The following is a 16,734-nucleotide window of genomic DNA, read 5'->3' on the forward strand; positions in this document are numbered from 1 at the left end:
GGGCATCATCACATCAGATGTCTCTACATAGTTCAATAATAGCGAAACAAGTGAAATTAATGAATCAACAGCGACTTGACAGGCACAGTAGTTCAAATTGCATGGGACAGATGTACTGGGCTGAGAGCACATTACTCTAATCCTTCTGGATAGCCAACTTGTAGTAATTAATCCAGCTAGCCCATATCTTGTGGAACTTGCTTGGGCGGCCTCTGCTCTTGTGCGTCACCCTTTCCACTACCATGAAGAGGTTCAATCCGGTTTTCCATTCCTCCATGTTCGGTATCTCAAAGTCCCCCTCCCCCTTTCACCCTTCCCCCCACCCCCAGTGTTTGGCCAGGCCCCTCTTTGCTAACAGGCCCAAATTGTGAAATAGTAATTCATGGGAGATTCACGTCATTGGATATGCCCAGGAGAGCATATGTAGGGTCCTCAGGCAGTGCTGTCCCTTTTATTTTACCCAGTTCTAGGAGTATCTTTTGCCAGAATGAGTGTATGACTGGGCAGACTCTGAGTGTATGAAAAAAGTCTCCTTGCTGCCCCCTGCACCTCAGGCAATCTGGCGCCACTCTACCTATCTTATGTAGGCGAACTCTATCGTATAAAATCAGATGGAGGATTTTAATCCTCTTCAATTTTAATCAAATGTTTTGCTAGGCATGTTTCTTGGATGCACCTTGGAGGGTGACTTTACAGTAGGATGTAAATTAATAGATCCAAGGAGTAAGCATAAGAATACACTGAGCATGTGTGAGGTGTTCATATTAGAGGTGAAATCACCCAGTTGACATAAGGATTCACCCAAATACCAAATGGAGTCTGTAGCATCAAGGGGCGTGGCTGCCCAGATAACGCCACAATCATTGTTCTGTGTCATGAATCGCACACTGACCTGCAGGACAGTTATTGGATAATAAAAATGCATTGATTGTGTTTCAGAAAACACTTCATAACCACGTGGAACGACTGCAGAAGGAGCTGGAGAATCTGCAGACATGGGAAGATGAGCAGAGGAGGACAGTGTCAGATCTGGAGGTGAGTGGAATCTTGACTGTGTGTTTGGAAACTGCATCAATACAGAGAGGTGCGAGACAAGAGCATTGTGGGTCCGAACTGGAGGTATGACATTTGGGATATCCCTCACTGTCTAAGCCGGAGGTGAGGCGAGATATGGGGGTGCGCCTGATCGAACTGAAGGTGAGATGACTCCTGCTTGTATGTGTGTAGAACATGTCATGAATGATGTAATATGTGAGGTCCTAAGCAGTGCATGTCAAGGCGTACGTTATGGTTACCTCTGCTAACTAGAACTGGTGAATTTCTGTGTGGTTTCTTTAGTATAAAACATTATATTGTCACTGACATTTTTCAGTGAATAATTAAATATAATATATATATATACACCATGACAGTTTGGATGCTGGTAACGCCCTTCCTACAGTCAGAGCTGATCGGCAGGCTTCATGGCTACACAGGCACCAAATACCTTCTTTTGGCGCGAGAAAGGAGCCACACCAGCCGATTTGCTGCAGTGTAAAGATTATTTCCACTGAGGTTCCAACACATAACGTGCTCCAACCACCTCTGGGTCTTGGTCGCGGACCTGTTGTGTGTTCGTTTTTCTCGCTGAAAGCACGGTGAAGGTATTTGGTGCATAGATATAGATGTAGATATGGTGCTAAGGGTATTTCTATGGTGTAGTGGTATAGGGTGGTAAGAATAATTTTAGGGTGTAGGGGTATAGGGTTTTAGGGTCTAGGTGTGCATAGGTGTATAGGGTGGACAGGTTACGTTTAGGGTGGCTAGGAGTATAGGGTGGTGGGGTGGCTAAGACTATAAAGTGGTATAAGTATTTTTATGGTTTACGGAGGGGCAATGGTATAGGGTGCTAAACATTACTTACAAATCGGGGGTGGAGGGGTTTTGAGGGTTTCCCCAATATTATAAAACAGTAAAAAGATATATTTTTAAAAGGTGGGGGAGGGTTTGGGGGTTCTCCCACCACAAAAAGCAAAATTACACACACAGGTTTATCTTACCGATCTTCGTGGTAAAATCACGCGTGGCAAAGGCATATGTGTAGTAAGGGCATGCATTTAAAAGACATACAACTGTCTGATCTTTACCTAACACAGAATCCTTTCCTGCATTCCCACTAGAACTTTTCTAATGTTCTTTCCATTTGAAGGACCAACTGAGAGTATGTTCTTTTTCCTATTTGGCCATCAAGAAAGGAACATCCTTCCTTCTGAAATTGAAGTCATCAAAACCATATGACCTTTAGCAAACAACTGAAAGCATGAACCGAGTATGCGCCACGTCTCCCCCTTTGGCCCAGGATCCTGTAATTAGGATAACCAACTGCTTTGCATATCTAGTTTTCATGTATTTGTTTGTAGTCCAGCTGCAAGGACTTGGCCTACTCTTCAAGTATTAATCTATACGAGATGGAGATAAGACCCGTGTAGGTCCTTTGTAACCTCAGAAGCCTACCCCAGACTACAAGTTAGAGGCCTAAGATTGGCTGGGGAAGAGTGTCACACCATGGCATGGCACACAGGTGAGTGAAGAAGAGTCTCAGGAAACAGGAAGAACTTCAACAGCAGGTGGAGACTCTTATAATTAGCCTCTCCACCCTCTCAGAATTGTGAGGCAGTGAGTACTCACCAGACAGGGCCAGAGAGAGACCCAAGAACCCACAGAGTACAGCAACAAGCCGATTCCATTAGAGAGACATGCAAAGGCAGATGGAAATTACCATTTCTTCTGTGTGGAGATGAACTCTTTTGTATCAGCGCCCAGTCCTAGCCTACTGAGTTTGAAGCACCTGCAGCAGCTAGGAAATCGTAGCCTGAACTGGTCTAGGAGGAGAGGAGTACATTGAAGACATTTGAAAGAACATAGCTTCTGAAGCCCTGGAGTCATCTAGATGGCAATGTGTTTACATTTAAATGCTTAGAAAGTTAAAAATCACGCTGTAGTTAATCTATTTCTGCTTTGGCGTTGCGTTGCATTACCCCATGTGATTTGCAATGCTGTTTAGTTCTGGTTATAAGAAAGAAACTTCCCAACCCCACTAGACAAGAAAGAGACTTTCCCTGGCTGAGCCGAACGAGATGGGCAAACCAACTGTCCCAGACTGAATAACATACTATGTAACGCTTCATGGTCCATGCAGATGCTGTCAACAACAAAAGTCAATATAGTAAAATAGTGAGAAAATCATCAAACGTATTACGTTGTAATTGTTTCTATTTGCTTGCTTTCCATTGGTTGTAAGCCTATGAACCACGTACTAATTTGGTGAATGTATAAAATCCTTTGTTTAAAGTCCTATTAAAGACTGGGAATTCTCCATGCAAGGAGGTGACACTTCTCCATCCTTTGAAGGCAAATCTATGCTGAATGTTATATTGCTAAGAACTCTTCTGAGTTCTCTGATTTATATTGCCTTATTGGCCTTGTATACTTACTGATAATACTAATTGATTGCCCAGCTTATATATTTCGGTACTCTAAATACTTTAGGTAATCCTTTAAACTTGAGACTCTTGAATGCCATTCCTTAACAGAAATTCTTAAACCCCAAAGTGTTATGCATTTTAAATTGGACATCTAACGACGATAGAGTCCATTGGGGAGCCTCAAAGTTCGATGAAGTCTACTCCGCTCCCAGTCCATCTCGGCGTACCATAGAGAGCAACACGTATGTGGTTTGTGTGCTGACAGATCTCAGGGATGCTGCCCCCTCAAAGTGCATGTCCCTGTTGAGATAGAAGGATATTGGTGCACGGCACCCTTGGATTCTAATTTTCAGGTCACCATTCTGTATGAACCACTGCAGAAGAAGAGCTTTGGGCAGGTGACCATAGAACTACTAGAGGCACTCAATGTGTATGCCTCAGCCCTGCTTTTTGGCATAATACCCCTTCCAAGCGAATCTCTTTACCCAGTGGGAGATCACTGGTGTTGAGCAGAAACGTATTGCATTTGGCCGCTTTACCCGGCTTCCAATAAAGTAATTAGGATTCCTTTCTTACAACAAAAAAGAAAAGTACCTCCCTAAAGTAATTAACGCCTTAACCGCAGCGGTTTTTCCGCCGTGGTGCGGGTGTTCTAAAGGGTGGGCAGGGCTGCGTCGGCCGTTGGTCGTGCGCAGCACTGGGGAGGGAGTGCTCCCATCAGCCGACGGGAGAACGGAAGGGGCTAAGAGCCTCTTGTTTGTTTTTGTAATAGTATAGATGTGACTTTGATTTTTCTAGGTTTTATTGTTAAGCATTTTACAAATTTTTAAAGTAACTCCACCATTGTTGGGTTTTTAAGGTCTGAATCCTTTTGTTTATGTACATTATCGGGTTATGTAGCCCTGTTTTAAATCACATTTTGGGAGGCAGGTAGAGAACGTAAGAGGAGAGTCTGTACCTGGCATCACTGCAGACCATTGGTTATGTTTGTCATTTTATGTGCATGATTGAGAGTGAAACCACTATCAGCATCATATTCAGATAATGTGATATTAAAACAAAAGGGATATGCTTTTGTTTTTAACTAAGGTAAACTACAAGAAACAGGGGGAGATGATCCAAAGTACATTTGAGCTTCTGAAGCAGTTTCTCGATAAAGAGGAGCAACAACTTCTCTGCAAACTAGAAACAGAACATAAGGAGAATATGAAGAAAATGCAAAAGAAACTGAGTGAACTAGAAAAGCAGCAATCCACCCATCGGGACCTTATCAAAGAGATAGAGGAGAAGTGTCAGCAGCAGGATGTGGAGCTACTGAAGGTGAGAGTTAAACATCTGTAGGACTAGGAAAGTAGAGTTCATACAGGGAAGGAGGTGTCCGCGGCAGGATGTGGAGCTACTGAAATGTTTAATTTCAGTTTAATTTAATTGTTTGTTTTATAGACCTCTAATCATAGCTTCATACATGACATTTGAAGAACAATCTCACTGTGTGAGGAGGGGGCGTGCCTTGGAGGGGCGTGCCTTGTGCCGAAAAGTACCCTACGAGGCACTTTTCAACCTGACCCACCCCCAAACCGTCTCCTCCTAAAAAAAAAAAATGTAAACAAAAAAAAAAGCTTGCTGAGACGTGCCGATGTCTTGGGGTGTTTTACCAACCCTTCATGGACGTCGCCAGTTCAAGGGCTCAGAAAACGCGCTGGAAAATGTGTGATGGGAGCCGATATCATGTGACACACGGTGGCACCGTTTAAGTAGACAGGTATGTAGCTTGATGGCCATTTCAACGTGAACAAGGGAAGGCGAAAGCTGTTCTGAAGCTGGTGGGTTGTTATCCACTACTCAGAGCTCTGTTTCTGCAGAGGGTGGATAAATGTTCTTCAGCTCATTCCAGCATGGCTTCCTTGTTCTTCCTGTGACTGTTCCTGGGTGTGGCTGGACAGCTTCCTGTCTGCTATAGCTTATGTTGGCAGCACTTCACACAATGTACAGCTGGGAATACTCTGCAAGCCTATCACTCAACAGCAAAAGGAGCAGCCCTGGGACAAGTTATCCCCACTTCTGCACCATTTCCCACATTGCGATTGCACTGGGATGGGGTTCAGTACTCAAACTATAGCCCATATGACACACTCTTATTCTGCTGAGTTCAAGCCTTCTGAATGATGGCTAAAAGCTCACTTGGAAGCCGAGCAATGAAGAATTTCTTTTGATGTACATAGTAGCCTAATTTTAGGCGTTGAGAAAGCACTTATTCATGGTTTGTGAAACTCGCAAAACACGTGTTGGCTAATTGTAACCTTTATGTTACAATTTCAAAAGTGATTAAAAGGAGAATCTTTACAAATGGGCACCATTACACAAAGAATGAAGCCAAATTTATCAAAATCTTCATTACGCCAAATAAATGAATGGAGTCTTAAACTGCCTCACAGACTTAAAAATATACACTAGATTGGAGATTAAACAGTCACAGGTACACACAAACCAATCTATTTTTAACCTAGGGAAAATAAATTAGAGGCATTAAACTGCACACACACCATACTTCCACCTGCAACCATCTGCCAGCGAATTGTGAATGGTGGATGCCTCAGTTTTGTGTTGTTTGTTTTAAGTGCCAGAGCATGGGCATGGGTTTATAGCACCTGGTGGTGTCACTTCAGCGAACGCTCCTTAGAGAGCTGGGTGGGTAAACAACGTTTACCACAAAAAGGGTTTCCCACAGGGAATTACAACGTGGTCGTTACAGCGACTGCATTGTAACCACGCATACCATTACTCCCCAAGACAGAAGAACGACTTGCATAGGGGGGAGAAGGTGTTGGATTTAAAATACAACACCTTCCCTACTGTCTGCACAGACTGGAGTTGGAATAGTAAATTATACTATTCTACCATCCAGCGCCCCCCTCTTGCGGTGTAATGGTATGCGTGGTTACAACACGGTCATTGTAACAATGGCGTTGTAATCCCCTGCCATGCCTTTCACCACCTTCAGAGCGGCTGCTGAAGAACCACCTGTCCATCTTGCAGTAGGAAATGCTGTTCCTTTTGACCCAATGGGCCATAAAACAGGTTCTGGCTTCGGAAGTAGTAGCTAGGTATTACTTCCGCAACTTCCTGGTGCCAATGAAGGATGAGTCCTTTATCCTATTTTAGAACTCCACCCTCTCAATGCCTTTCTGAAGAAGGACAAAGTGTTTGCTTTTAGAATGCAAAACTGCATGAATATACCACATCTATCTATTGATGCACTCTCAGCCTAAAAAAGGATCCTTATACTGTGAATACATTAAAATCAAATCTTAAACAAATTATACATTATGAAACAGGCATTAATGATAAGTAAAATATGAATAAGTGTTTGCTTTCAGGAGGCTCAGTAGCATAAAGCTCACAATGCAGGGAGCACTTGGGGGAGTCAACAACTGGGGAGCACACAGACAGTCATGGGCCAAAAAGGAGGGGAACCACAACCCCAGCCTCCAGCCCTGCAGGGAGCGAGGGAAAGGCGGGGCATGCGGAATAATGTAAAAACAAAGAGGACCGCTTGAGCCTCTACCCCGCAGGAGCCCTAGGCCCACTGTCCACTGGATTCATTTCCTCAGTCACAGGGACAAAGCAGCACAGAGTGTCGAACACAGAGGCCCAGCCCTATCAAAGCTTGGAACCTTAAGGAAGACCACCAGGACCATGTTCGTTTTGAACCTAGAGCCAGCCATACACCGGCCATTCTACCAAAGTCTTGGAAAGGATGGAGGTCCATGGGGCCAAGTTAACGCGCACTGCAGCCTAGAGTTAGATTGCGGGATCTATGAACCTCGGGCTCCTCAGAACACCTCGAGTCAGGCTCTATGCGAGGGACTTTCAGACTACTTCCTCGAAAAGATAAATAAACTTTGTGTCTCCTTCCCCACAGGGCTAGCCCCCACGCCTTCCCCCACTAGTCCCCCAGAGTCCCCGTCCTTTCTCTCTTTTAATAAACTTAATCAGGATGATGCTATCAGGTTACTCATCCATTGCAAATCCGGCGCCCCCTCCGATCCTGTCCCTGCGAAACTCATGGGAGAACTGGCACCTTCGCTAGCCTGCTCCTTCCTTTCCATCTGGAATGCCTCCCTCCATCATGGCTTCTTCCCGACCACCTGGAAGGAGGCCTTGGTGATTCCCATCCTAAAAAAAGCGGATGCAGATCCCACTGTTTTTGCTAACTATCGCCCCATCTCACTTCTCCCTAAACCCGCAAAAGTCTTGGAAAAAGCTGTGCAGTTGCAACTCACGGAATATCTGGAAAACCACTCTCTACTGCACGAATCACAATCCGGATTCAGAGCTGGATTCAGCACTGAGACGGCATTGTTGGAAGTCTCCGAAACAATTCGGGAATGCGTGGACAGGGGCGAGGAGGCCATGCTGGTCCTCCTCGACCTGTCCGCAGCTTTCGATACGGTCTCCCACCCTATCCTCCTTGACCGACTTAAACAGATAGGCATTGGTGGCACCGCTTTCAGCTGGATCGAGTCCTTCCTCTCGACAAGAAGTCAGAGGGTATTGTTGCGACCCTTCAAGTCAGAGAAAAGACCCCTGTCTTGCGGGGTGCCACAGGGTTCTGCCCTTAGCCCCCTGTTCTTCAACGTCTACCTTGCCCCACTGGCCGACATTGTGGAGTCCTACGGAGTCAGGGTGGTCTCTTATGCTGACGACACTCAGCTGGTGTTTTCCTTCAGGGACCACTCGGACTCCGCATTCGCCAACTTCCGCCAGTGCCTCAACAACATCAGTGTCTGGATGACCGCTAATCACCTCAGACTGAATGCAGATAAAACGGAGGTACTGTTTTTCAATCAAAAAGCCTCCATCCCCCCTACTTGGTGGTGGCCCACGGCACTTGATCCCGCCCCATCTCCCGTTCACTCGGCCCGGAATCTGGGTTTCCAGTTTGATGACTCCCTATCATGCAAAACTCAGATTAATAAAGTGACTTCTGCTTGCTTCCTGAAGTTACGCATGATCAGAAAAATTCTTCCTTATCTCCCCCTGGATTCCCGCCGTACAGTTACCCAAGCCCTCATCACGTCCCACTTGGACTATGCTAACAGCCTCTATGCTGGTGCCCCCCAGTATCTGGTAGGCCGGCTGCAGATTGTCCAGAATGCTGCAGCCAGACTGATTGGTAACATCCCCTACCGCCAATCTGTTTCTGCGTATCGTAAGGAACTCCACTGGCTCCCAGTGGCCAGCCGCATCCAGTTCAAGGTCCTTACCCTCACCTATCGAGCCGTCAACGACCGCGGGCCCAACTACCTGAAAAAACGTGTCTCCATATCCCGCTCCACCAGATCCCTGAGATCCAATGACCTCCGCCTCCTGATCTCTCCCCGTTTTAGATTATCTAGAATGGGTGGCAGAGGGTTCAGTGTCATTGCCGCTAAATTGTGGAACTCCCTACCAATCGAGTTGAGATTCTGTCCCTCCGAATCCATCTTCCGAGCCAAACTCAAAACTTGGCTCTTTTCCGCACTTTGAGTCACCCTACTGCTTCTCCTTGCTCTTTGCTCCCTTTCCCCTTTAGAGGCTCAGGTTTTTAGCGCCGGGACACCCCTTCGGGGGTAGCTGTGCGCTCTATAAACTACATAAAATAAAATAAATAAATGAACTACATCCGTCCCGGACCCAGAAGCCCAGTATTATACCAGAAACACAACAAGAGCAGTACATAGCGTCCAAAGTCAAAGGGCAAGCCACTGCCAGATACAAACCATAAGGTAGAATCCACAACCTGTAGGACACATGGGTGCAAACCTCCATGAATACCTCCGCCACACCTCGAGAGCCTGGCCAGCACAGCACAGAAGATCCAAGTGGTTAAACTAGAGCCCAGTCATAGCTCTGGTTGTAGAATGCCAGGGCACCCACGAAGTATGACCCTGGAAAAAGCAATTCATCAGTACACTCTTGCCAGCACAAGACCCTCTGCAAAACCAGTGGAAGCCCAAGGGCCCCTTTTTAAAGAAGTGAATGAACAAGTGAGAAAGCATTTATAAAGCGTGTAGCTACCCTATGGCATCCCAGCAGCAGTGGACAGAGAAGACCTCTTATTAGGTGGGGTTTTGGAAAAGCCAAGTTTTAAGGAGTTTCTGGAAGGGCAATAGGTGAGACTCCCTACGTATGAGGGTTAGGAGGGCGTTCCAAAGCTTAGCAGTGTTATAAGAAAATGCCACTTCTTGCTCTCTTTATTTTTGGAAATACGGCGAGCAAGAGGTTAGCCGAGCTGAGGCTTCTGTTAGGGCAGTAAGGGGTGACAATAGAACAACTAATTGTCTGCCCTTTCCACCGGAAGGACTTGTAAGTGATGCATAAGCCTTAAATTTAATTCTATCCAATATAGGCAACCAATGAAGAGTCTTCAGTGCCGGCTTGGCAGATTGCCGGTAAGGGGTCAGGAGGAGCAGACGAGCTGCGCAGTTTTGAACGATCTGTAGCTTGGAGGTGGTAGCTTGGGGGGCTTCTAGATAGAGGGCATTCCCATAGTCCAGGCGGGAGAGAATAAGAGCCTGGACCATTATCCTTCTTGCAAGGAATGGGAGAAGAGGAAGGATTTTGAGGCGCATTCTCAGAATGCCACAGCACGTAGACGATAGTTTCACCGCCTGATATTCAAAATTCAGGTGTGGGCCAGGGCCACATGCCCAAACCTTTGATCTGATTCTTTACAATGACAATTAGGCCACAGTAACCCTGAGTCGAAGACTGGAGAGTTACCTAAGAGCATAAGCTCCGTAATATCTCCGTTTAGTTTCAGGCAGGAAAGCTCTATCCATTTACCTACCTTCTCCAGACAGGGGCCTAGGCCAGAGGATTTATTTTCCGGGTGGTTTACGGCCACAACTAGTTGTGTCTCGTCAGCATAAGTAACTATTTTTTATGCCAAATGGACGGACTATCTCTGTCAGTGGACTCATGTATACATTAGATCCCTGAGGCACACCACAGTTGAGAGACATACGCTTAGAAATTACACTTTCTTCAAAGACCTGAAAGGACCCGTCTTCTGAGAAGGACTGCAGCCAGGTGATGACACCCCTGGTCACTCCAAGGCTCCTAAGTCGGGGAGAGTCAAGATGTTATAGTTGACGGTGTCGAATGGGAGGAACCAGGAAAAGGGCAGGGGGTCTCAGCTCCACAGGTGCTGTCACACTACTAGGTCCAAGGGGAAGCTTGTAGCAGAAGAGAGAACCCTGGGGTGCGACCCCAGCCCCCGCACAATACAACCCAGAGAACATCACTACAATGCCTGCCCCCTAAAGAATGCTGTGCCCAGAAGCCCACTTGAGCACAGCACCACCACCGCTCTGCCGGATCGAGCAGTCGCATATCAGCGAATAAGAGGGCCATGGCACTCTCCAAACAAGCCTTCAGAACGCTAGAATAGAGAACTATGGGAAATAAGCATCCAATAGCAATGTCTGAGTACTTGGTAAAAATAAATGCACTGCACTGCTGCAGTGAGAAGATTATGCTTCCTGGGCCACTTAAGTGTTGAACGTAGGGCGTGGCGACTGCAAAGACCCAGATCGTCTGCCAAAGGCAGGCAATGACAACAGAAGGGTGGTGGGACATGGCGCCCATTCATGCCCGCTCCTCTGGGGGATTTATCATGGGTGGGGCATATGGAAAGGGGCAACAAGCATTTACATATTGTTTCTAGTGATGTGGTTGTGTGCAGTGGTGGATCCCACTTCACACTGCATGTGGGAGGACGAGGAAAGGGGGCAGAGGAATTAATGAAAACTCACAGTGGATCATTTGAGTCTTTCCAAGGTACCATTGAAATAATATGCTCTACAGGACAATGCTGTAAGAGTGGAGATTGGATCCAGTTTTTGTTGGTGTATGTGGATGGCTCAATGGATACCTGTTCAATGAGATGTTTATTTCTGAGCAAGATGTCTTCTTGCAAATAGACTTTTAAATTGTATTGACCTTTAATGTATACCAGGTATGAGTTTAGGAACTTGCAAACATTACCAGTGGTGATATTCTGTTTTAAGCAAAACCAAAGGAAATGATGGACGGAGCATTGACAATACAAGCACTCACCGCCAGTCAACTGATCTGGGTTTAATCCATCACCATTCTTTAACCCACTGTGCCACCCCAGTTCAGAAATGGCCATATGCAAATCAGTCTGACACTGTGACTCATGGGAACAGTCCAGCCCGAACTGCCAAGCCATGCCTTCCCTGGACCGGAAACAAGCTTCCCCGGACCGGTTTCTGGCATTGCAGCCGTCTTCAGCCGGGCTTGCTTGAATCCAGTGGCAAAGTGAGCAAGGGACTCACGTCTGAGTATACCCTGCCAACTTAAAGCGAACAAAGCAAAACCAAAGGAAAGGATGGACGGAGCGTTGACAATACAAGCACTCACCCCCAGTCAACTGATCTGGGTTTAATCCATCACCATTCTTTAGCTCACTCTGCCACCCCAGTTCAGACATGGCCATATGCAAATCAGTCTGACCCTGTGCCTCATGGGAACAGTCCAGCCCGAACTGCCAAGCCATGCCTTCCCTGGACCGGAAACAAGCTTCCCAGGACCGGTTTCTGGCATTGCAGCCGTCTTCAGCCGGGCTTGCTTGAATCCAGTGGCAAAGTGAGCAAGGGACTCACGTCTGAGCATACCCTGCCAACTTATGGCGAACAAAGCAAAACCAAAGGAAATGATGGACGGAGCTTTGACAATACAAGCACTCACCCCCAGTCAACTGATCTGGGTTTAATCCATCGCCATTCTTTAGCTCACTCTGCCACCCCAGTTCAGACATGGCCATATGCAAATCAGTCTGACCCTGTGCCTCATGGGAACAGTCCAGCCCGAACTGCCAAGCCATGCCTCTCCTGGACCGGAAACAAGCTTCCCAAGACCGGTTTCTGGCATTGCAGCTGTCTTCAGCCGGGCTTGCTTGAATCCAGTGGATACCTGTCCAATGAGATGTTTATTTCTGAGCAAGATGTCTTCTTGCAAATAGACTTTTAAATTGTATTGACCTTTAATGTATACCAGGTATGAGTTTAGGAACTTGCAAACATTACCAGTGGTGATATTCTGTTTTAGCAAAAGACTGACATCTTTACACAGACCCCACCAAAATTGTTTACAATCTAGCATGCACTTTAGTCTGTGTTTCTCTGTGAACGGCCCTTGTTTTGCGGTGTGAATCTATTTTAGATGCACCTACCGTGCATCATGTGTCTGTCATTTTCTTGGGTCTGGAGTACATGTTGAAAATAACTTTATTTTGAGGGGAGATTATAGGAGTCGCGATGAAGTTGATTTAGTACGTGATCATCATCTTTGGATTCTTTAATCCACCACCATGTTTAAAAGTATGCATCTGATCTGATCTTGAACATATTATTCTTGTATGATTGGACAATATTGAAGGAGTTGCTGGAGGGAAATCCAATTTTAACACTCGAAATCAATTAAAAATCGGAAGAACTGTTTTTTTCCAGCTCCAAAAATGTTGGATGATTTAGCCCATTGGTTAGGTCTCTTAATATTTTCAAAGACTGTTGGAGTATTTATTGTTTAGTGGATGCTGGAAAATAATTGTCAACTATCTCTTAAACCTTATTTAGAATATGTTTATAATGTATACTAGCTATACATTCTAAATCTGCCAAACTCTAAACACCCCCTCTATGCTTTTTTTTCTCCTGTTTTTTGTTTTGTAATTTTTGGAGTTATATACAGCACTTCCTTGTTATGTATGCCATCTTTGTTTTCATTCATACCATTTGAAGATGAGCATGCAGTGTAAAATGAATTTCTCCCATGGACCATGCCATTAAGGTGTAGGAAAATTGTTTTATTTTGGAAGTTCAAAACTGTAAAAGACACACTAATTACGCCATGTTGGTGAAATTCAATTAGATTACAATGCTAACGATGATGGTGAGGGGACGAGTGGAGTAGATTGTCATTGTTCTGCCCTCATTCTTGGTCCCAGATATGGTCCTATTGGCACCAACCAGTGTGAACAATTTGAGCCAAAAATTCTAAATTTAAATCTCAGACGCACTTTTTGCCTCCATCCTCCCACTGAGTCTGGTCTTACGTAATGGAAATAGAAGTGGCAGTTTGAAAGAGTCAGTGAATTAGCAAAAGTAATACATTTATGCCAGGTGTCTGTTTTTAATGGTGTGGACACTCATTTGTCTCTGTTTTGGATCGCTGAGCTTTTGATCATTCCGAGGTTGATAAAATGAGTACCGTAGAGTAGGCTAACGATGAACTTTAAGTTATCCATAACGAGAACTCGCTGTGACTGTGCCCTTTTAAAGGCTGTGTTATGTAAATATTATGTTATTGTCTTTTTATATATTCCATTTACATTGATTCAACTTCATCCAAAAATTCTAACCAGATGAAAATACCGTTCAGGGGCTATGTAAGACTCCTGGATATGTTTGAGATCTCGCAAGAGCACATATGGAGTGGAGCCTTCCACCCTGCCTTTGATAGTTATTTGTTTTGTATATTGTACGGTCACAGAAAATTCTTTCCCATGTTTCATGAACGCATGACTTAATCTCTGTGTAACTCCAATGACTCTTCTTGCAAAAGGAGGGCGGAGTGGGGGATGTTTCCTTGGGCTTCTGTATTCTTCCTGTGAGAGACACTTTCAATTGCCAGTCGTTGCAACTGTTGGTGTTTACCTCCATGAAGCAGCTTGAGACCTTTTTTTCTTTGCTTCCTTGTAAGTTCTCTTTCTTAAAGTTTGTGTCAAGCAGGTTCTTAGTCTGTGGTTAATAACTTAGTATAATAAATTATGTGTTTTGTAAATGATCATTCACTCTCCCTTACCTCAGGTGATAAATCCCTGGTTGCTCAATACTGGTTAAAGTGTCTTCCCATTAGTCGGAAAATAACTCTCTCCTCCAATATAAGCTCAGTGCATCCTAAAAATGGAAATCATCGTTCATAACTGGAGGGAATTCATATTTATCTTGTCTCCTTTACATTTTTCTCTATAGGATTTGCAGATCATCTTGAACAGGTACTGTCTATTTTTCTCACGTATAATCAAGATTTGCCATTGATTTCATATTCCTCCTTGTTATTATGGGGTACGGTTTTTGTCAGGCATTTTATTCAACCATACCATGTACTGCATAATATGACATGCCAGAGAAATAGATATTTGCAGATCCCTTCCAGTAAGGATGTAGGTTCCACAGTGTTGTTGCAACTTGTGCCTTGTCATCAAGTTCCCAGAGTGAAATGGAAATGAAATGAAATGAAATGAAAACCAATTTTATTAAGCGCTAACAGCTGCCCTGAGGCGTCCAGGCGCTAAGACTACAACCAATGCCTTCAGAAAAAAGGAGCAGGGCGGGCCCTATTGATTAAAAAGGAAAGTTTTGAGCTGTTTGCGGAAGCTCAACAGGTTGGAATCAGCTCTAAGATGGAGGGGTAGAGCGTTCCATAGTTTAGGGGCTTTATAAGCAAAGGATCGACCTCCAGCCCTTGCTCTATAAATCCTTGGAACTTGGGCTAAGAAGGCATGTGAGGAGCGAAGGGCTTTGGTGGGTTGATATGGTGATATCAAAGAGTGGCTAATTTCTGGACCAGATTTCCAGTAAGCTTGATATGCAATGCTCATAGAATTAAACTTGACTCTCTCTCTAATGGGGAGCCAATGCAACGCTCTTAAGCCAGATTTTATTGAGGTTCTGCGAGGAATGCCAAGCAATGTGCGAGCTGCACAGTTTTGGGTGCGCTGTAATTTTTGTAGAGTGTACTCCGGCGCCCCCAGGTACAGAGCATTGTTGAAGTCAAGGCGAGATTGAATTAAGCCCTGTATAACTATCTGCCTTGCCTCAAAGGGAAGAAGCGGAAGGATTTTTTTAAGCATCCTCAAGAGGCCAAAACCGGTCGCTGAGACTTTAGTTGTCTGCATGTCGAAGGTCAATGATTTGTCCATCCACACCCCAAGGCTTTTGATGTTGTCTCTTGGGGTGGGGGCTGTGCCCATGCTCCGAGGCCATGCCAGCTCCAAGGTAGATGGAGCTGGGGTGCCTAGGAGCATAAGCTCCGTTTTATCAGCATTGAGCTTCAGACAGGACTTCGTCATCCAACTCTTGACCTGTTCCAGGCATGTAGCTAGGTTGGACTGTGGTAGTGGGCTGCTCTTTTGCACAAGGGAGACCACTAGCTGGGTATCGTCCGCATAGGTAATGATGTTAATGCCATGCGGACGCACAATCCCAGCCAGCGGTCCCAGTGGCTTGCTAGAAGAAACCGATGTACCTTCAAAAACCTGGAAGGTTCGATCACTTAAAAAACACCTGAGCCAAGCCAGGGCTTCTCCCGATATTCCCAAGTCGAGGAGACGGTTTAAGAGTATTTTATGATTAACCGTATCAAAGGCGGCGCTCAGATCAAGGAGGATCACTGCCACTGACCCTACCTGATCGAGGATCCGCCTTGTCTCTTCTGTCACCGCCAGCAGGGCAGATTCCGTGCCGTGTTTGGGGCGGAAGCCTGTCTGGGAGACGTCGAGCAGATGGTTGCGCTCGAAAAACTGAGTTACAGTGATGTTAATATGTTTCTCTAAGATCTTGGTTACCCAGGGGAGAAGTGATATCGGACGATAGTTATTAAAGTTCGTCGGATCAAGAGTGGGCTTTTTCAACAATGCTCGAACCATGGCATGCTTCCAAGCCTGTGGTACTATCCCACTTACCATGGCAGAGTTCAGCAACTCCATGAGAGTGGGAAGGATGACTTTATTGGCTAGGATTAGCGTGCCTGGGGGAGCAGGGTCACATGGAGAACCCGATTTTATTTGAGTTATTAGGGGCTCAAGAGTGTTAAGATGCAGCATAGGGAAATGGTCCAAATAGTTTTTTTGAGGAGAGGCCTCTGGCTCTAAAGGTAAGTCCGATTTTTGAGTGGACAATTCTACGTCTGGATCTGAAAAGGAGAGATAAATTGTATTTACTTTCAAAAAGAAAGAATTAGCTAGTTCCTCACATCGAGAGGATGAATTCTCATTACCTATCGACGGAGGTGGCAGCCTGGTCAGTGTTTTCACTATCTGATAGATCTCTTTAGGCTTAGACTTGGCCGATCTAATCTTTTCAGTGTAGTATGTAGACTGTGTAATTCTTATTTCATTTTTATAGGTCCTAATGGCTTCCCTATAAGTCGCTTTGTCCATTGAATCGTAGGACATACGCCACTTCCTTTCTAATCTTTT

At 45.2% G+C, this 16,734-nt stretch overlaps 1 protein-coding gene across 1 annotated transcript in view; it reads left to right on the plus strand.

Moving 5' to 3' along the window:
* LOC144756213 (E3 ubiquitin-protein ligase TRIM39-like) overlaps positions 1-16,734 on the plus strand; it is a 173,202-nt gene that overhangs the window by 13,292 nt on the left and 143,176 nt on the right. Inside the window, exons 2-3 of the mRNA XM_078645825.1 lie at positions 940-1,035; positions 4,554-4,790. Of these exons, the coding sequence (XP_078501951.1) occupies positions 940-1,035; positions 4,554-4,790 (333 nt within the window). The remainder of the gene's footprint in view (positions 1-939; positions 1,036-4,553; positions 4,791-16,734) is intronic.

This window comes from Lissotriton helveticus, chromosome 5_1 (assembly GCF_964261635.1).
Source record: "Lissotriton helveticus chromosome 5_1, aLisHel1.1, whole genome shotgun sequence".
Taxonomy (NCBI): Eukaryota; Metazoa; Chordata; class Amphibia; order Caudata; family Salamandridae; genus Lissotriton; species Lissotriton helveticus.